This window comes from Bidens hawaiensis, unplaced genomic scaffold (assembly GCF_021521415.1).
Source record: "Bidens hawaiensis isolate Kalapana, Puna unplaced genomic scaffold, B.hawaiensis_p1.1 tig00010926_1, whole genome shotgun sequence".
Lineage (NCBI taxonomy): Eukaryota > Viridiplantae > Streptophyta > Magnoliopsida > Asterales > Asteraceae > Bidens > Bidens hawaiensis.
In genome coordinates, this window is record NW_027491844.1 from 607,776 (window position 1) to 625,287 (window position 17,512).

Below are 17,512 nucleotides of genomic sequence, written 5' to 3' on the forward strand. Positions count from 1 at the left end.
TTCAAAGTTTAAGAAGAAGAAATATGTAAATGCCCCTAAAATTTTTAGATGATAAGTTTACAAAAGTAATGGTTATATAACCATATAGTTTATATCTTTACGTGGCAAGTTCATTTAGATTTAGAGTGAAATCAGTGAATTAATTGTTTTGTGGAGTGAATTTATTGTTTTTTATGCCAGGAAAGCAACCCAAGTACCCAACCAAGAGTCGGTCCACCGACTTGTTCGGACTACATAATTGACATTTTTTTCTTTATCAAAATTAACTGGACAATCTTGGTCTCATCTGACAATGGAGGTGCAAAAATCGGGTTTACTAATACCTTGTCTTGGGTAGAGAACCAGATTCAGGTGTGATTAGATATTGGAAAATCGGGTATAGGCCATACTTGGGTCGAGTATAGAACCAGATATTTAAATACCCTATTTTCAAGTATTAAAAAAACCTTAGATTCGGGTATTTTTCAATTTGGGTTTTTTAAGAAGCTGATCTTTTTAGGTACTTTTCAGGTACAAGTTTTGTTTTGCCTTAATCATTAGAGTATTGCTAAGCCCTTAAGTTATCCGGTAATAGACGTATGCCCAAACGTGTAGCAGATAATACGTAAAATGTTGTACGCTAGCCATAGTTGTCGCCTCTCATACACCAAAAGTATGCCCAAATATGGAGGCCGTATGCTACATTGCGTCTTAAATATGAACAAATATTTTTGTGAAACGATTCTAGGCAAAGTATTTTTGTATCATACTTTTATGAAGACACTTACCATTTTCTAATCTTTTTAGTTAAACATTTTTCGAGTAAACGAATTGATAAATAAAGTATTCAGGTGCTTGAGATCGAAGACGGCTACAGAATCATATATATCCAAAATTTTCGCATCCAATGTTTTAGCTAGAAAATAATACAAAATTAAATTGTACCTCTCATATGTGTTACACAACTATTCAATCAAGTAAAGGTTTCATAATTTCTTCATGTGTTTTGCCCAACTTTGACCCAAAAGTGCATGAAGTGCCGCCTTAGTGCCTCAACACCACTAGACGAAAGCACTTGTTGTGCTCGCTGTGCAATGGTTGAAGGTAACGGGGTTGAAGGAACATATATCACTCTCAATTTGCACTCTTCCACAACATTCAATGACTCCTTAGTAACTGTAACACAAATATCAACTGTGGACAGTCAAACAAAAGAAAACATACAGCAATAAAATGAAAAAAAACATGGTGTTACCAATTCAGAGGTGATGTCCTTTGGAGTTACAATCGCACTCTGCATGAGAAACTTGTCATTGCATTGCATGTCGGGAGGCGCCTCCTTCTGAGCTTGCATTGTTACTGTTATAAAAACCAAATTTTAACAAAATAACTAATTAATAGCATAAGCACAGTTACGGGATAATTGGGATAGCTTATTAAGCATTTTGGAATAAAACTGTTTATTTCATAATGATCAAAAGTAAAAGGTGAATTAGGGGAAATGGTACCAATAACTTGAACACTGTAATTCTTCGGATTTGTTGCAAAAACCTTAATGATAATAATTTGCATTAAAATTTCAATATCAAATCACACGTACCTAACTAAGATCCAAAAACCAAAATGCATAGAATTAATTTTGACCTTGAAATGCTGATCGGTATTATTGGTTAACTGAAGCGACGAAGTGATCTGTTTGTTTAATTCAACTGATTTATCCAACAGAAAGAAACAATCATCGTTAGAAATGATTCAAATAACAATAATATATGAACAACTTAACTTAGGCTTGGACTTACAGATGAATTTGAGGTCTAACGGTCGACGGTGATGACTTCTCCCGTACGCATTTCTTTGATAGCAAAGAAAGAATTTGCGACTGTTGATTTTAATGAGAAAGGTATTTTACTACGAGTTAAGTGTAGGTTACAACTTACAAGTCAACATCATTTTGTAGGATGAACACATGTACCATGCATGTTTCTTTCCAACTAATGGTGGTATTTTTGTAGTTTGAGCATCTATACCATGCACCTATGTTTGATTGTTAAAAAATTACTGGGCTAGGGGTAAAGTCGTCTTTTCACACGCAAGTAGTTCGGATCGTTTATTTTTTTTTCAAAAATGTGGTTCGGTTCGGTTATTTTTGTTACAAAATTTTAGTTTTTATTTAAAATAATTTTTTACCACATAAGCAGTCGACGCCACTATTTTTGCTACATTATCGTACACGTCATCATCCACGTCATCAAAACTAACGGAATCTAACCCTGTTAGTGAAAAACTCGTCGGAAACCAATAAATCAAAACTTGAGATTGTTGTGGTACATTTTTAAAGTTTGGCTTAACGTTGACCGACAAGACAAAGTTTGGATTATTAGAATCCATATCATATATCTGATACGTCTGCATGAGAACATGATTTAGAATAATTGAATTCAAAAAAGGGATAAAATTAAATAATGGATATGCATTTTACATAACAAAAAATATATACATATCAACCAACTTATTATGAACAGCTTCAAGCGTGGTACAATATACAAAACAGTGAACTATACATGTTCACCATTCCACCAAAATAACCACACATTATAAACCAAAGCCTATATCTATACACAAGTACTAATACTATATAGCCCAAAAGATCACACGGTTTCAAAGTTCAACCTCATGAAGATCATCATTAAACCTGTCACCATTACCATTACCATTACTCGGTTTTCCTAAACGGCCTTCACCTGAGACAAACGACCTTGAAGCCATACCTAAAACCTCATTCAGTCTCATTTCACCCGAAAACCGCTCATCAATGCCCCCACCCCACGAAACCGTTCTTCGCGAGTGAGGTGAACCGGATGTGTTAGGGATTGTGGGAATGGCGCTCCCTCTTGAAATATCATCCATGCTTGCAAATCTATGCATGGAAGACTGATATGAGGGCGGTTGAAACGGGGTGTGTGATGAAGGTAGTGAGTGATTTTCTTCAACGGTTGTAGTTTGTTGTTGTGGGTTTTCTTGAGACGGGCCAACTTGTTGGTCAACCGATGATGCCGCCTTCAGAACGAAGAATTTTGGATTTGGCTGTGTGACGGGTTTGACCGGGGCGGTGGAAATTGACTGGAACGACTTGGCTGTGTTCCCGCCACCTTGGTTGAAAGTGTCGACGTACCTGAGAAAAGTATTAAAAAGTACAAATTGCCACGTCAGCAATTTGTTTTCAAGCTTTAGCGGATGGTACCAAAATTACTTTTCAAAGAGAATCTTCTTTCATCTAGAGGGGATACTTGTTTATTTAGGATTGGACCATCTATAGCAAGTTTTAATAACAGAATCATTTACCTTGCTCGAACAGCGGTTCTTCCACGGGCTGAGAATTGGCTCGAGGTGGCTGGAATTGGTGGGATTCCTGAACTTTTGGAGCTTGAAAACTCTGAGGTTCCATTTGTGAGAGATCCTTCACTTTTTGCAGTACTTTTTGGAGCATTATTTGAGGAATATTCCGGTGTTCCATTTTGAAAAGTTGGCATTGTTGGCGGTGGAGCAAGCGCCGCCTCCTCCGCTGGCGGATTGACACCTCTCTCCACCCATCTTTTAAGTTTCTCATCATAATAAAACCTGTTTTCCTCTCCCAGTTTCGCCTGAAAGGATTAAAAAAAGTTAACCTAAGGGTCAAAGTGACATTTTCAAGAGGTCAAAACAAAAGGTTAAAGGGACAGCATTCACAACAACAAACATTCACAAACCGCCCTCACTTTTTTCCACAACAACAAACCTATTTAAAAATTATTAAAGTTATATGCATATAATGTGTGTATATATTATGTATGTCAGATAGAGAGAGAAAGAGTGTGCCAAATCATGTTCGTTTCAAGTTTGCAGGGGCAAACTTCCCACCCAAGGACTTCTCTCCGCAATGGTGGACTTTGCTTGTCTTGGGTTTGCCGTCCGCCATGTAGATCCGGACCTAAGTGCTAAAAAGTTTGAAAGCTGGTAGGTTTTTTCCAACATTAAACTTATTAAAATCGGCTCGATTGTAACAAGCCAAGCCCAGCCATGGTTGGCTCATGGCTTGTTCGTTAGCTGGCTTGGTGTGTGTAACTTAAAGCTGAATGGCACTTTCTAATGGAAAAAATAAACAAAATATTGAAATTCTATTAATATTTTAAATTCTAGTTTGGCTCGTTTGGAGGAGAAGCCGAATTTTAACATATACAAATTATACCCAAATTCTAATATATATAGCTTATACGGTATGTTGCATATCACTTTTAGTTTTTATATGTATCTACATTTGCAAAAAATACAATTTAGAAACATTAAAAAACATATACAAGCTGGCTCATGCTTTAAACGATCCGAGCCCGATCCCAACATTTCAGCTTGTTAAAATAAACTAGCAGAGCCGTCTTTGTTCGTTTAGAGTACTAATTATCCGAAGTATTTAGAGGGCAAGCAATCAGTTCTACATAACTTTGATACCAACTGCTAAGGAAACTGATTATCTGATACCTGTTTGTCGGGCCACATTCGAACTAAATCCACAGTCTTTTGCAACAGACGGGACCCAAACCGACCAAACCGTGAAGTACCAGAATCTTTATCTTGTGAATCTGCAACGTTTTCCTTAGATGAATCAACCTGATCCTACATCATATTCCCCACGCCAGATAATAACTTTTGAATGATTATGATAATGATAACAACAACAACAACAACAACAATAACAATAATAATAATATTCACACAAAATTATATCACAACCTGCCTAGGAGACCGACTGAAATCGGGCTCAGAAACGCTTCGGTTATGCATGATTCTTCTGTTGTTTCCCTCTGCAGATTGCTGAGTGATGGGCTCCATGGATGTAGAGGGTGCTAATGATGACATGGCCATTGTTGACTGGCTGGACGGTACCCGGGGCCCAGTTGGTTGGTGGTGATGGTCAGTTTGCGAAACGGAACTAGATGGCGGGACGGGTGGCGGTAATCCACGGTTCACACGATGGGTGGTACTGTCGAAAAGGTTAAGGAATTTTCCAACCAATTTACCAGGAGCTAAGTTCGTAGAAAACCCACCCTGAATAAAATAAAAAAAAATAAAAATAATAATGGCATGTAAATTTAGGCCAGTATATGAACCAAATGTTCAGTGAACCGTTCAGCAGGAAGTTTATTTATGTTTATTTATCTAACAAATGAACGAGCATGAACACGTCTCGTTCATTCAGTTGTGTTAATGAACGTTCATTCATTTAAATTCGTTTATGTTTGTTCGTTTACGTTCATTTATGTTCCTTAGTTTGTGTTTGCTACTTAGTCTAGTATAAATAACTTTTTAGGCCGAACACATACTTTTAACTGGTTTCAGGTCAGTTATATTTGTTCATCTATGTTCAGTTAAGTTCATTTGTTTACATTCGTGAATAGTTCGTTTAATTGTTCATGTTTGGTTGTTTGTTCAGTTAAAGTTAAAAGAACAAACACGAACATGCTCCATTCGTGTTCGTTTGGTTCATTTACAAGCCTAGAAATAACAATAAACTAATCAAGAAATATGATGATGATGATCATGATGATAACAATAATAGTAACAATAATAATAATAATAATTATTATTATTATTATTGTTATTATAATTATTTAATAAATCAGTTTACCTGTTGGTGAGTTTTAATTCTGTCTTCTAAGGATGAAACCATATGCCTCCATGTTTCCACTTCTGGGGCTCGACCAGTTTTTAAAGATCTTAAAATAACTTGACAATACCTGAACTTAAAATAAAAAAAAGAAGTTAATGAGGAAAAGAATAAAGAAACAATACTATTTTTATATGCTTACTTTAATGAGTCAGAAATTCTTCCTACTTCAGCCAACATATATGCATATATAAGCTTATAGGGTTGAAACGGTAGCAAGGTGAATTGTGAGTTCCCGAGCAGCTTTGAGTATTCATACACCTCTGTCCTCTGTTTATATAGCCATATCAAACTATTTTATAATTTTTTATAGAAAAAAAAAGTCAAAAAAGCACATGTGGGTTGACCCGACCCGTTTGGACCTGAATGGCTTCTGGAGAGGCGTATGTTCTTGAATATTTCCAATGATCTGCACCAATGAGACAGAGCCTAGCACTGTCTGAATAAGGCTCAAAGTTTGCTTCAGCAACTAAGTAGCATATATGTGCAGCAATAATCTGTCATTTGTTAAAAGTAGTTAATTCATGATAATATGCTTATGTGAATTATAATATGCAGAACTTACATTACTTGTTTCTTTCCATAAACAGTCACCAAGATGAATAAGCACAAGCTCATCATCTTTGGTCCTGTTAGCAGCAATCATAGCCAAATTTTCTTCCCAATCATCAAGCATAGCATTAGCACCAAGTTGAGCCTACAACCAAAAAACATAACGGGTCGGTTGAAACTGGAGGTGGGTCAAATGGGTAACGTTGACCCATTATATGTTTTGTTTGTTTTTTCTTCTTTTTGAAGTTCATAAATAACTAATAGAGTTAATTACACAAATTATCCTTGTGGTTTGACCTCAAGTAACACCTTTGGGTACTAACCTTTTAAAGTTGCAAGTTTGGGTTGCATGGTTTTTAATTCAGTAACAAGTTTGGGGTTTAAGATTAACTTACGATATAGTCAAACCACACTGACCATTTGTGCAACTTTCACTGTATTAAATATATGGACAACAAAATGTCAAAAACTAATATCAAGATAAGAGATATAATCTTTTAACCCAAATTGACCCGTTTTTATCTCCTTTTTTCTAACTTATTGACTCTACTCATTTGGCACGCCAGCAATAATAATATAACCCATTTTCTCAAAAACAAATAAGTTGAGATTGCCTTGTTTAGGTGCACGAGCAGAAAACTTGAATGCAGGGCACCATAAAGTGTCAATTCTTCCCAAAATGCCCACAGCCATAGTTCTCACTCGTAAGTTTACAAATAAGGGGCCATGTTCGCATTTTTGATAAACTAAAATAATAAGACAAGATTAAAAGCAATAAAAAAGTATACCTGAGCAGGCTGCTGATACATATCACCTGGTGTCGGGTCAACTGAAAACACATCTGCGGGTTGACCCGCAATAAGCAGGCATAAGGTCCTCAAAGGTGAGCCCGCTACTAGCTGGAAAAGAGCCATCTTCCTAATAGTGTCCACATAAAACTGCAATAAACAGCCCGACCCCATAAGCAAACAAAATTAACTAAACATCATGTACTAAATCTGAAAAAGTCAACCTGATCACCAAGTTGTGCAGCAAGAATAAGGGCAAGCCCCCATAATTGACCCTCTTGCGCACGATAAAGGGCTTCCATTTTTCTACCAGAAACCAGCAGAGTTTGCACTTCAGCAGCAATTGCCTAAGTCAAAACAGGTCAAGGTCAGAATGGTAATTTTTTAGTACAAAGCAGAGGTCAAAACAGGTTGTGTTAACCCGCAAACAACTTTTTGTCATTTTCAGAAAAATAATTTCAAATAGTTAAAGCTTTAAATGTGTTTACAAAAAACCAGATTATTGCATTAAAAATCACAACTGTGTTTACTTTTTAGCTCAGAAAATTATTTGATCTGTTTTGAGATATAAACACAGTTTAAAAGGATGATATCCTAATATGAAGGCTTGTAAACAAACCGAATGAACACAAATGAAGCATGTTCGTGTTTGTTCATTTAACTTTAACCGAACAAATGATTGAACACAAGCATGGTTTCTTGTCGAGGTTCTTTTGTTAAGAAAATGAATATGTCCGTTTATGTTGTTCATTAACAGTATAAAGAAACAGTTCACGAATGTATACGAACGGACATAAGTTAACATAGAGGAACAAGCATAACTGAGCTAAAACTAGTTAAAAGTTATCTGAAGAACAATGTGCTGAGCCTACTAATATATAAATTGATTATTTTTGTAAAAAGACGAGAATACCCTGGTCTGTCCTTCTGAAGGTAACCGTTGCAAGCAGTTAGAGAAAGCACCATAATCTACATACTCTGCACCGCTTTTCTTTGCAGATGCAAACAGTCTAGCAACAGCAACATCTGGACCTTCATTTTCCTGGATCATGTACCAAAGTACTAGTATGAACATTTACACTGTTATCACTTACAAATCTAAAAAAATAATCTAAACAATATAACAAGAAATTATTATAATTAATTCAAATATACCTTTGATGTAGTATCTGTTCCAAAAGGAGATCGCAACTTCCCATAGTGTTGTAAGGCTATTTTTAGCAAAGAAAGGAGCAGCCTTAAAACTTGGTCTTTTTTGTAATTTGTGTCGGTAGGGTTTGTGATTCTCTCATCAATCCATCTAATCAACTCTTTACCACCAACATTTCCACCGGCTAGCGGGCCTGGAAACGACTGGCGGCCAAGAGTATAAAAGTAACCGCGTACACTTGTCCCGTTGCTTGACATGTCACCTACTCTAGTTACAATTTCCACCAGGTTAAGAATGGATATGGTACCACCATTACAGTCCTTTAATAAGACAAATAAACCTTTGTAAGTAACATGGTAAACATCCATTTATGGTTCGTGAACGTTCATTCGTTTAGGCTTCATTATGTTAGTGAGTCTACGTTCGTGAGTTTACGTTTTTGTTTAAGTGTGTTTGTTAACTCAATTTAATACCTTAGGCCTATTACAGTTTAGTTGTGTTTTATGAAAACATAATCTCTCTAAATACAACTTAGTCTAGTTTTATAAAATTAGAATATCGCTCTAATTACAACTTAGTCTAGTTTTATGAACTTCTTAGGCCCAATAGATTGATGTCCGCATTTTTCATTGGTCTATGTTCGTTCGTTTATACTGTTAACGAACGAGCATAATCAAACACGAACACGCTCATTTACTTAAGGAAGAAACATGAACAAGAAACCCCGTTAGATTAAATGTTGGTGTCTGATTGTTTGTTCGGTTAACGTTAAACAAACGAACACGAACATACCCCCTTCGTGTTCATTCGGTTCGTTTACAACCCTACTTGCAGGCTCACCTGGCCTCTGTATGATGAATTCACTATAGAACTTGTATCCTTCATCACAATTAGCTTTCCACCAAAACCGAAAGTAACAAATGCGTGAGGCGGTTGACCAGCAGATGACCTTACAGCGGTTGATCCGTAAGACTTTTGATGTCCATTTTGTTCACCACTTTGATTAGAATAGTTGACTTGATTCTGACTCTCATACACCTTTGTAGAATTGACCGTCTGACTTTGCTCCATCATCGTTTGACTATAATTCCCACTAGAACCAAAAGATTGGGCTCCAGAAACAGCATAATCATAAGACTGCTGCTCATTAATATTGTTATGTTCATGAAAATTAGCCCCGTAAGATTGCTGTTGATTAACATTGTTAGCATTACCAAAAGATGCGTTCCAATTATAATCCAACTGTTGATTCCCATAATAACTACTACTCACAGAAGAACTATTTTGATCAATTATCTGAGAACTATTATACGCGTCTAAAGACCGCCATTCTTGTGCATTCATGTCATAATACCAACCCGGATATTGTGGATCAAAATAAAAATGTGAAGGATACCCGTTATTCCCTTGTGATGATGTTTGACTCCAATTTGATAGCCTGTCACTAGTTTGTGAAGTGGGACACCAACTTATTACACTTTCATTAGCACCTTTTTCTGCTACCAAATACTGAGCACTTTGCTGCAAATAAGCAACCTCTGTTTTCACATGTGAAACAGTCAATGAATTATCCGCCATTTGTGCATTTGACGCTGCATTGTAACTCTCAGCAACTTGATACCACTGTCCAGTATTCGCATCGTACTTCCATCCCGGATAAAGATTCTCCCAATACTGAGTGCTGTTAACATCTTGACCATCTTGATATTGATGCGAATAATCTACGGCATTCCCAGCATGTGATGAATCAGCTTCATTGTTAACATAACTGTCCCGTTTAACAGCCGGATCAACCGCAGTATTATCATATTCATTGAAAAAGTCCGAGTACGATCCAAAAGCGTTGGTATTATTACTATTAGGTTCGGCTGCAAAAGCACTCCACTGAACCTCCTTAACACCTGAATTTTCCCCGGTCTCGGTTCCATGATACTGAACCATAGGCTCTTGATTCACATTACCAAATGCATTCGAATTAGACGACACTGAGGACTGAGGGCGGTCCACTTGACCGTCTTTATTATTATTAATATTATCATTATCATCTTGTTTGAGGGAATTTGGGTCATTGCTGACGGTTGAATTAGGTTTAACCTGATGAGAAGGATTATTATTATTATTATGATTCAATGTATCGACATCATCTACCAATTTATCGAAGAAATCTTCATCTGTATCCTCCATTGGATCAACGGCTCAACACGTCCGATGTCTCAAAATCAATGAATCCATAAAGAAATTGATATGAAATATCTAGGGTTTTACCAACGGATGAATCGTATTGATGACGAATTTACCTTTGAACACTCTCAATCGATGAACGCAAAAAGGAAGGAAGATTAATAATATTGGAAATGAAATGAAGATGCAAAGTCGAAGGTGATTGATTGATTGATTTCGAGAGACAAACCCAAAATTTCGCACCAGGTGACTCAACAACAGTCATGTAATAATATATATACAAGTTTAAAATCAAACAAATAATAATAATAATAATATAGAAAGGAACCGTTTGGTGGAGCCCACCACATACAACATATTCTATAAGCAAAATTCTAGCAAAATAGGTTATGTTTAGCTTATTTATCTATTTTAATAAAAGAAAATAACTTGTGAAATGTCATTTAGAGATTTATTCCTATTCTAAATTTCCTGTTCAATTTATTTTTTCTGTTTTTAATGAAAACATATTTTATCAGTATAATCAAAACATATAAATTCATCTTTTAATCAAATAATTAATTACTTAAATTATACGGATTAAAAATATGTTGGTATTTATGTCAATATAATCAAAATATTTATATTTTTAATGAAATCAAATCTACATTTTTAAATTAAATCAATTTATATAGACTTTTGAATGTATGATATGAATGTTATAAAATTCAATAAATTATATTTATATGTATAAGATAATAAAGACAAGAATAAATTATGAATTAATATCAATTTTATTCTCACGTTTTCATCCAACCTTCATTGATCCATAGAGTTTTCATCAATCTTTTTGAAACTGTAATACACAAACGTGTTTTATTCATTGCTAATTTTATATATGTTCTTTTTTTATGGCATTTATAATGAAACATCTTATCATCTTTTGTTAGAATTCGTTATTCCATTAAGAAAAATAATTACAATTTATAAAATGGAATATTTGTTTTAAATAATCCCAACTATAGCCTATTGGTAAATATCAGTCTCAATTTTACACTTGCCTGCTGACCGTCCCAACTATTGATGTATTTGTTTTTAACGGGCTGCGACTAACGGATGTTAACTCCGTTAGTGTTTTGCTGACGTGGACCTTCTTCTCCGGCCGGAAACTTGCCGGAAACCTGCAACGCGCCTCCATTATCCCTAATATCGTTACACCATCCCTCTCTATCTTTCCCCTCATTCGAAACCTAACCGATGTGCCGCCGTTATTATTTCCGGTGAAGTCCACCCTCATCAATCGTGCACCATATGAGGTAATTGACACATCATTCGACTCGTTTTTATCCTCTTAACAAAAGCCCTATGCTTATTTTGTAAATCGTGTAACATTGATTTCAAAATTTTGAAAATAGAATCGGGTTTGGTATATAGGGATTGACCATGAAAGAAGATGAAATCTACTTCATTTTCCAATTTCCGATGTCTTTTGAAGAGGGAGGGAGACGGTGTGACGATATTAGGGAGAATGGAAGCAAGTTGCAGGTTTCCGGCCGGAGAAGAAGGTCCAGTCAGCAAATCACTAATGGAGTTAACATCCGTTAGTCGCGGCCCGTTAAAAACAAATACATCAATAGTTGGGACGGTCAGCAGGCAAGTGTAAAGTTGGGACTGATATTTAACAATAGGCCATGGTTGGGATTATTTAAAACCAATATTCCTTATAAAATCACTAATTGCATCTTTTTCGTGATTATGAAGAAATTGTGTGAGAATACCCCACGTTTTCGTATGAATATTCCATTAATAAAGATAATCTGAACTTATAAATAAACGATATTTATAGGTCTAATATAATAAAGACAAGAAAAATTATGAATAAATATCAATTTTATTCTCTCATATTCACTCAACCTTTATGGATCCATAAAGTTTTCGTCAATCTCTTTTGAAACTATAAAACAAAAGCATGTTTTATTCACGATAATGTTATATATGATATTCTTTTTGTATGGCATTCATAATGAAACTAGGTTAGAGCCCGTGTTCCACACAGATGAAAAATATAATAAAAATAAAAAAATTGTTATATGTAATACATAAATTATAAGTGAATTAACAATATATCATTTAGAAGTCAGAAATTTAACACAATAACTACTTAAGTGGAGTTGGTAAGCATCTTTAGTTTAAAACATAAGGTCTTGGGTTTAAGACTTGTATCACACAATAATTTATTTTTCAAAATTTTACAAAATGTTATCTTTATATGAAGATGGTTGTAAATGAAGAGAAACCGGGTCATGTGTTATAACATAACTAAGCGGGTTCATGCTTCATATGGTGTTTGGAAGAAAAGATGATAAAATAGGAAACTGCTCACATGGCATCTATGTGGCATCCTATGTTGTAAGGCCTCGTTCCCAATAACCCTACTTTGGTGTTGGATTTACTCATAAACACAGTTCTAAAATCAGAGTTAATTTAAACTTTCGCGGAATAATTTAAAAACTTCAAACATCACATTACAAAACATTCATTCTTGTCTTAACATACAAATTGTCTTTTCATAAATAATTAATTAAAACAGTCATAACACTTCATCATGGATGTCAGTCTCTTCAGTCCATGTCCTGTGTCCCTCCTTAAGCCAGCTGCCTCAACCTATTTGCCTACGTGCATACTAAAAGTCAGCTACGCTGAGTGAGTTCTAGTTAATCAATTAACATACAATACATTCATACCCTTACTCGTACGCGTCCGAAGATACGTATTCATACCTTAGTTTTCTATTACTCCTTTCATATGTATCTTATATACATGCATAAGTACTTACATACTTTCTTCCATAAAACCCTATGGTATACCATAAGCTATTCTACATTAAATATCACAGATATTGTAAGGGTCTGGTCCATATCATCACATATATTATAAGGGTCTGGTCCCTAACATCACAAATATTATAAGGGTCTGGTCCCTAACATCACAGATATTATAAGGGTCTGGTCCCTAACATCCCAGATATTATAAGGGTCTGGTCCCTACTACCTCGAATAACCATACATTTATCATACGTGCATTTTTTACCTGTCTCATGTATATAATAGTAAATATATATGCATGCTCGTTCATACTATCATTATATAGTAATAACATCCAATACATAGTCATACATGTATCATACACTTATCAATTAAGTAAATGTATTAACTATCACATAGGAGTATGCACACAGCCCCGAAAACATTTCAAAGAGAAATGGGGCTAGAACTCACCTGGAGTCGATTTTTCTCGCCGTTAATGGTAATTCCCTTCTTTAGTTGAGCACGGCTAACTGTACAATACATTACGCGTGTCAATTATCTATTACCACTATTTCCTACATTTAAATTTATGAAACCCTCAACTAACGGGGGTCCGGGGGCAGCGCCCCTGGTAGCGGGGTCTAGGGGCGGCAACCCCTAGCAGGGTCGAAGGGGCAGAGCCCCTGGCTGGGGTTGAGCTGCCAGGTCAGCTCGGAAAAATTTTATTTTCATTAACAGTCCTTTAACAAAAAAATGTATCAGAAAATGAATTTTATAAAATTTCGCATGGAAGAATTTTGCTTCGCATGCATGGAATTTCGCTTCGCATGGAACTTTTTCGCTTCGCATGAAGCTGTTTCGCTTCGCATGAACCTGTTTCGCTTCGCATGACTGTGCGATGCGAAATTACCTTTTTCGCTTCGCATGGTCATGCGATGCGAAATAGCTTTTTTCGCTTCGCATGGCTTATGCGATGCGAAATTCTTCTTTTTCTTCGTTTTTACCATTTAATGGCCATTTTACTTCGTGACTCTTCCTTAAGGCCCGATTTTACCCTTTTTAAGGGTTTTGAGTTGTACCAACTTTGTATACTTGCGTTTTATAAGGCCCAAACATCACATTTTTACCATATAAAATTCTCGTGGGGTTATAACTTATCAAGTTCATGTTTTTCTTCCATCATATATCCCGATCTATCCTTCTATCGGTTTGCATGTCGAATCCGACCTAAAACTTAACCTTTAAAACCAAAACTCACCTTTTGTTGGTCTCGGGTTCGGATCTAGACAAATCCGTAGAGCTTGGTGGTGTTTCTTGTTGTTTTATGGTGTTTACACCCAAGATTCTTCCTTCCTTTTGCTTGGATCCGAATCCGAATTACTAGAGAGAAAGTGTGTGTTTTCTAGTGTATGTGTTGTGTAAAGAAATGGTGAAAGGATGGGGAATGACCTTATATATGGAGCCATGGGCCCCACCATCCCCCTCCGTTCCAATCTTATCCAAATACAAACACTCACACAACCAAACTAACGACACACCGATAATAATAAACTTTCCGTTATTTATTAATTCTCAAAATACGGATGTTACATATGTGGAAGCTCTAGAATGATGCCAAGTGGAAAATCATGTTGCTTTAATATATAGTTAGATATCTTATTATCTTTTGTTAAAATTCGTTATTCTATTAAGAAATATAATTTCAATTTGTAAAATAACCATATGCAACTTTTTTGTGACTATGAAGAAATAGTGTGAGAATATAACACGTATTCGTATGAATATTCCATTAATAATGATAATATGAACTTATAAAACCATTTAATTTGATAAAATATAGGTTTCTTTTTAAATTTAATCACTTAATTTCTATAGCTTATGTAACATCTCGAAAAATACCCTATTTAAGTTTCGGATTAAAAACGAAAATTTTGAAAATTAAAGGGCTGAAAATAAAAATTTTAGTTTTCTAGACCCATCGTGCTACGCGGTGGGTAGGATATGTTTAGCATCGCGCTATGCGATGATGTTTTCCAGAAAGTTACAAAAAGAGGGCGTCGCGCTGCGCGATGGTCTAGAAGGAAAGGGCTATCGCGCTACGCGATGACCCGGTTAAGTAACCCAGTCCACGTGTCCAACCACGTGTCAACACGTGGCACAATCTTAAGTATTGCAGCGTCGCGCTACACGATGGCCTATGGAAAGGCCCATCGCGCTACGCGATGGTGGGCAAAACTTTGCCTATAAAAGGGGGCTACAGGTTTGAAGCATTCACATCCCAAAAAAACACCTTTCTTCACATATACACAACCTTGGGAGGCGTGCCCGACCATTATAAGGTTCCGTGGTCCCGATTTCTCGTAATTCGTGCAAGAACTGGAGTTTTAACGATCCGTAGATGTGTTAAGCGAGCTGGAAGCGAGATCCTGACGATTTAAGTTTCAATAAGTGATAAGGGAGTAGAAGTGCTGCCCGTGCAAAACTTAGGCAATTAAAATACCCGCATGAGGTAGGTGTTCTGCTTAAGTTATTATTTTATTATTATAAAGGCTTAGACTATGGTCGAAAGTATAGCCTGAACCTTGATTACTGATAAGCATAATATACCTTTTCATAAGTAAAGGTTATAGTCAAAGTATTGTTTTCTTTGTGATTAAGAAATGTGAGAAATAAAATAATATTTCTCTATAATTAAGAAATATATGCAAAGGTTATAGTTAAAATAAAGTTTCTTCTTGAAGAAGAAGCCCAATATAGATATTTCTTCCTGAAGAAGAAACATAGTATATGATTAATGAATAGACAAATGGACTAAAGGTCCAAATGTTTTAAAGAAATGATTGTCAAGGTTAAGCTATATGAAACAGAATATAGGTCTGAAGCTAGATCATTGATCTAGATATTTATACAAAGGTTGTTCTCGTACTATAGGTCCGAGATAGAAAAAATGCATAAATCAGAAAGATACACTGATCAAGAACAAAGGTGAATACGTCCAACCTTTTATGAATGTTTTATGACGTGAATACGTCTATGTACTGTCTTAAAGATATTTATTTACTATGGAGGGTTATCCATAGATAAAGAGTCAGAAAGATTTTATATGAGGATTGGTACAAATCCTCTATGTTTATGAAATGTTTACTCTTATAAACTATGGACTATTATCCATATGTAAAGAGTTATGAAAGTATTTGCATGAGGGTTGGTTCAAATCCTCTAAAAACGTTTTGATACAAGGTAGTACTAAACACTCAGGCTAAAATACATGTGTCTGGATCCATTCATATATGATTTGTAGTAGGCCACTACAAACATACTGACCATGAGGCAAGTGACTGTCTCTAGGGCGAGTGAAGTCCGATTATGTGGTCTATTGGTATTTTTAGTTCCGATGAGATGGGATGAGGCCCACTGAGTTGTTTAATGCTATTGGTGTTGTGTCATAACGAAGATGAATTGTATATGATTATGTATAATGAATTATGAAAACCTTTTTGTTGAGTCAGCGTTATTCACCAGCACATAGCTGACGTATTTTTTTCCCCACATTTCAAGGAAACAATAAAGGTTAGAACAGACAAGCAAGACAGAATAGAAGATTGGGGATATAGTCATTAGAGGTGATCTGATGGCTCAGATATTTTATTTAAAATACTGTGAAGAATCATATTTTAAAATGACAGGTATTTGAAATATTTAAACTGGTATTGAATCCCAAGTTTTCAATATAATGACATTTTATTCGAAAAGTCTTCCGCTAAAAGAACGTAACTATGATATATTTACAAAACAGGTACCAACTATTGGTCATACGCCTAAGCCCTAGGTCGGGGTGTTACAGCTTAATTGCATGGTTTTAACTTTTAAGCATCCCGTGCATCACACGGGTTCTAAAGCTAGTTTATATAATAAAGAAAATAAAATTTGTGCGTTTATATATGGCTTGTTAGCAGCATATTATTCATATGCTTCTACTCTCACACCAAGTTCAAATCCTAAAATGCCATGTTCATCAAACCTTCTGTATTGAATGAGACATTTTGCTATCATGAAGAGTGATCGTATGTTCACGTATCATGGACAAACATAACGCTTTGTGGCTTTAGGCCAGCATCACACCTTATGATCCATTGGTCACAATCTTTATCTGAGAGAAAGCGTTTTATCCATTGATGGCATTTATTAGAGAAAATTTCAATCTGATGATATGCTGTGCATTCAATGACCTGACATTTATCTGTTTCAGTGAACTAAGTTAGGGCGTTGGGCCTTCCCATAACTTAAGCATCAAGGATTTTGTAATACTAACAAGGTCGGATGAGGCCTGACATGCTTCTATTTATATCTTCTTCATTAGTGTGGACATTCTCGAGGT

At 35.6% G+C, this 17,512-nt stretch overlaps 1 protein-coding gene across 1 annotated transcript; it reads right to left on the reverse strand.

Annotated features, from left to right (window-relative positions):
* Positions 1-2,521: 2,521 nt before the first annotated feature.
* On the reverse strand, positions 2,522-10,351 carry LOC143536771 (protein transport protein SEC16B homolog). The gene is made up of 13 exons (XM_077030688.1): positions 9,008-10,351; positions 8,173-8,487; positions 7,931-8,059; positions 7,242-7,364; positions 7,018-7,167; positions 6,243-6,374; positions 6,040-6,174; positions 5,820-5,947; positions 5,639-5,747; positions 4,744-5,058; positions 4,492-4,626; positions 3,322-3,620; positions 2,522-3,151 (listed from the first exon to the last, which is right to left on the reverse strand). The coding sequence occupies exons 1-13, from the start codon at positions 10,349-10,351 to the stop codon at positions 2,638-2,640; spliced, it is 3,828 nt and encodes a 1,275-aa protein (XP_076886803.1). The 3' UTR covers positions 2,522-2,637.
* Between the last annotated feature and the right edge of the window lie 7,161 nt (positions 10,352-17,512).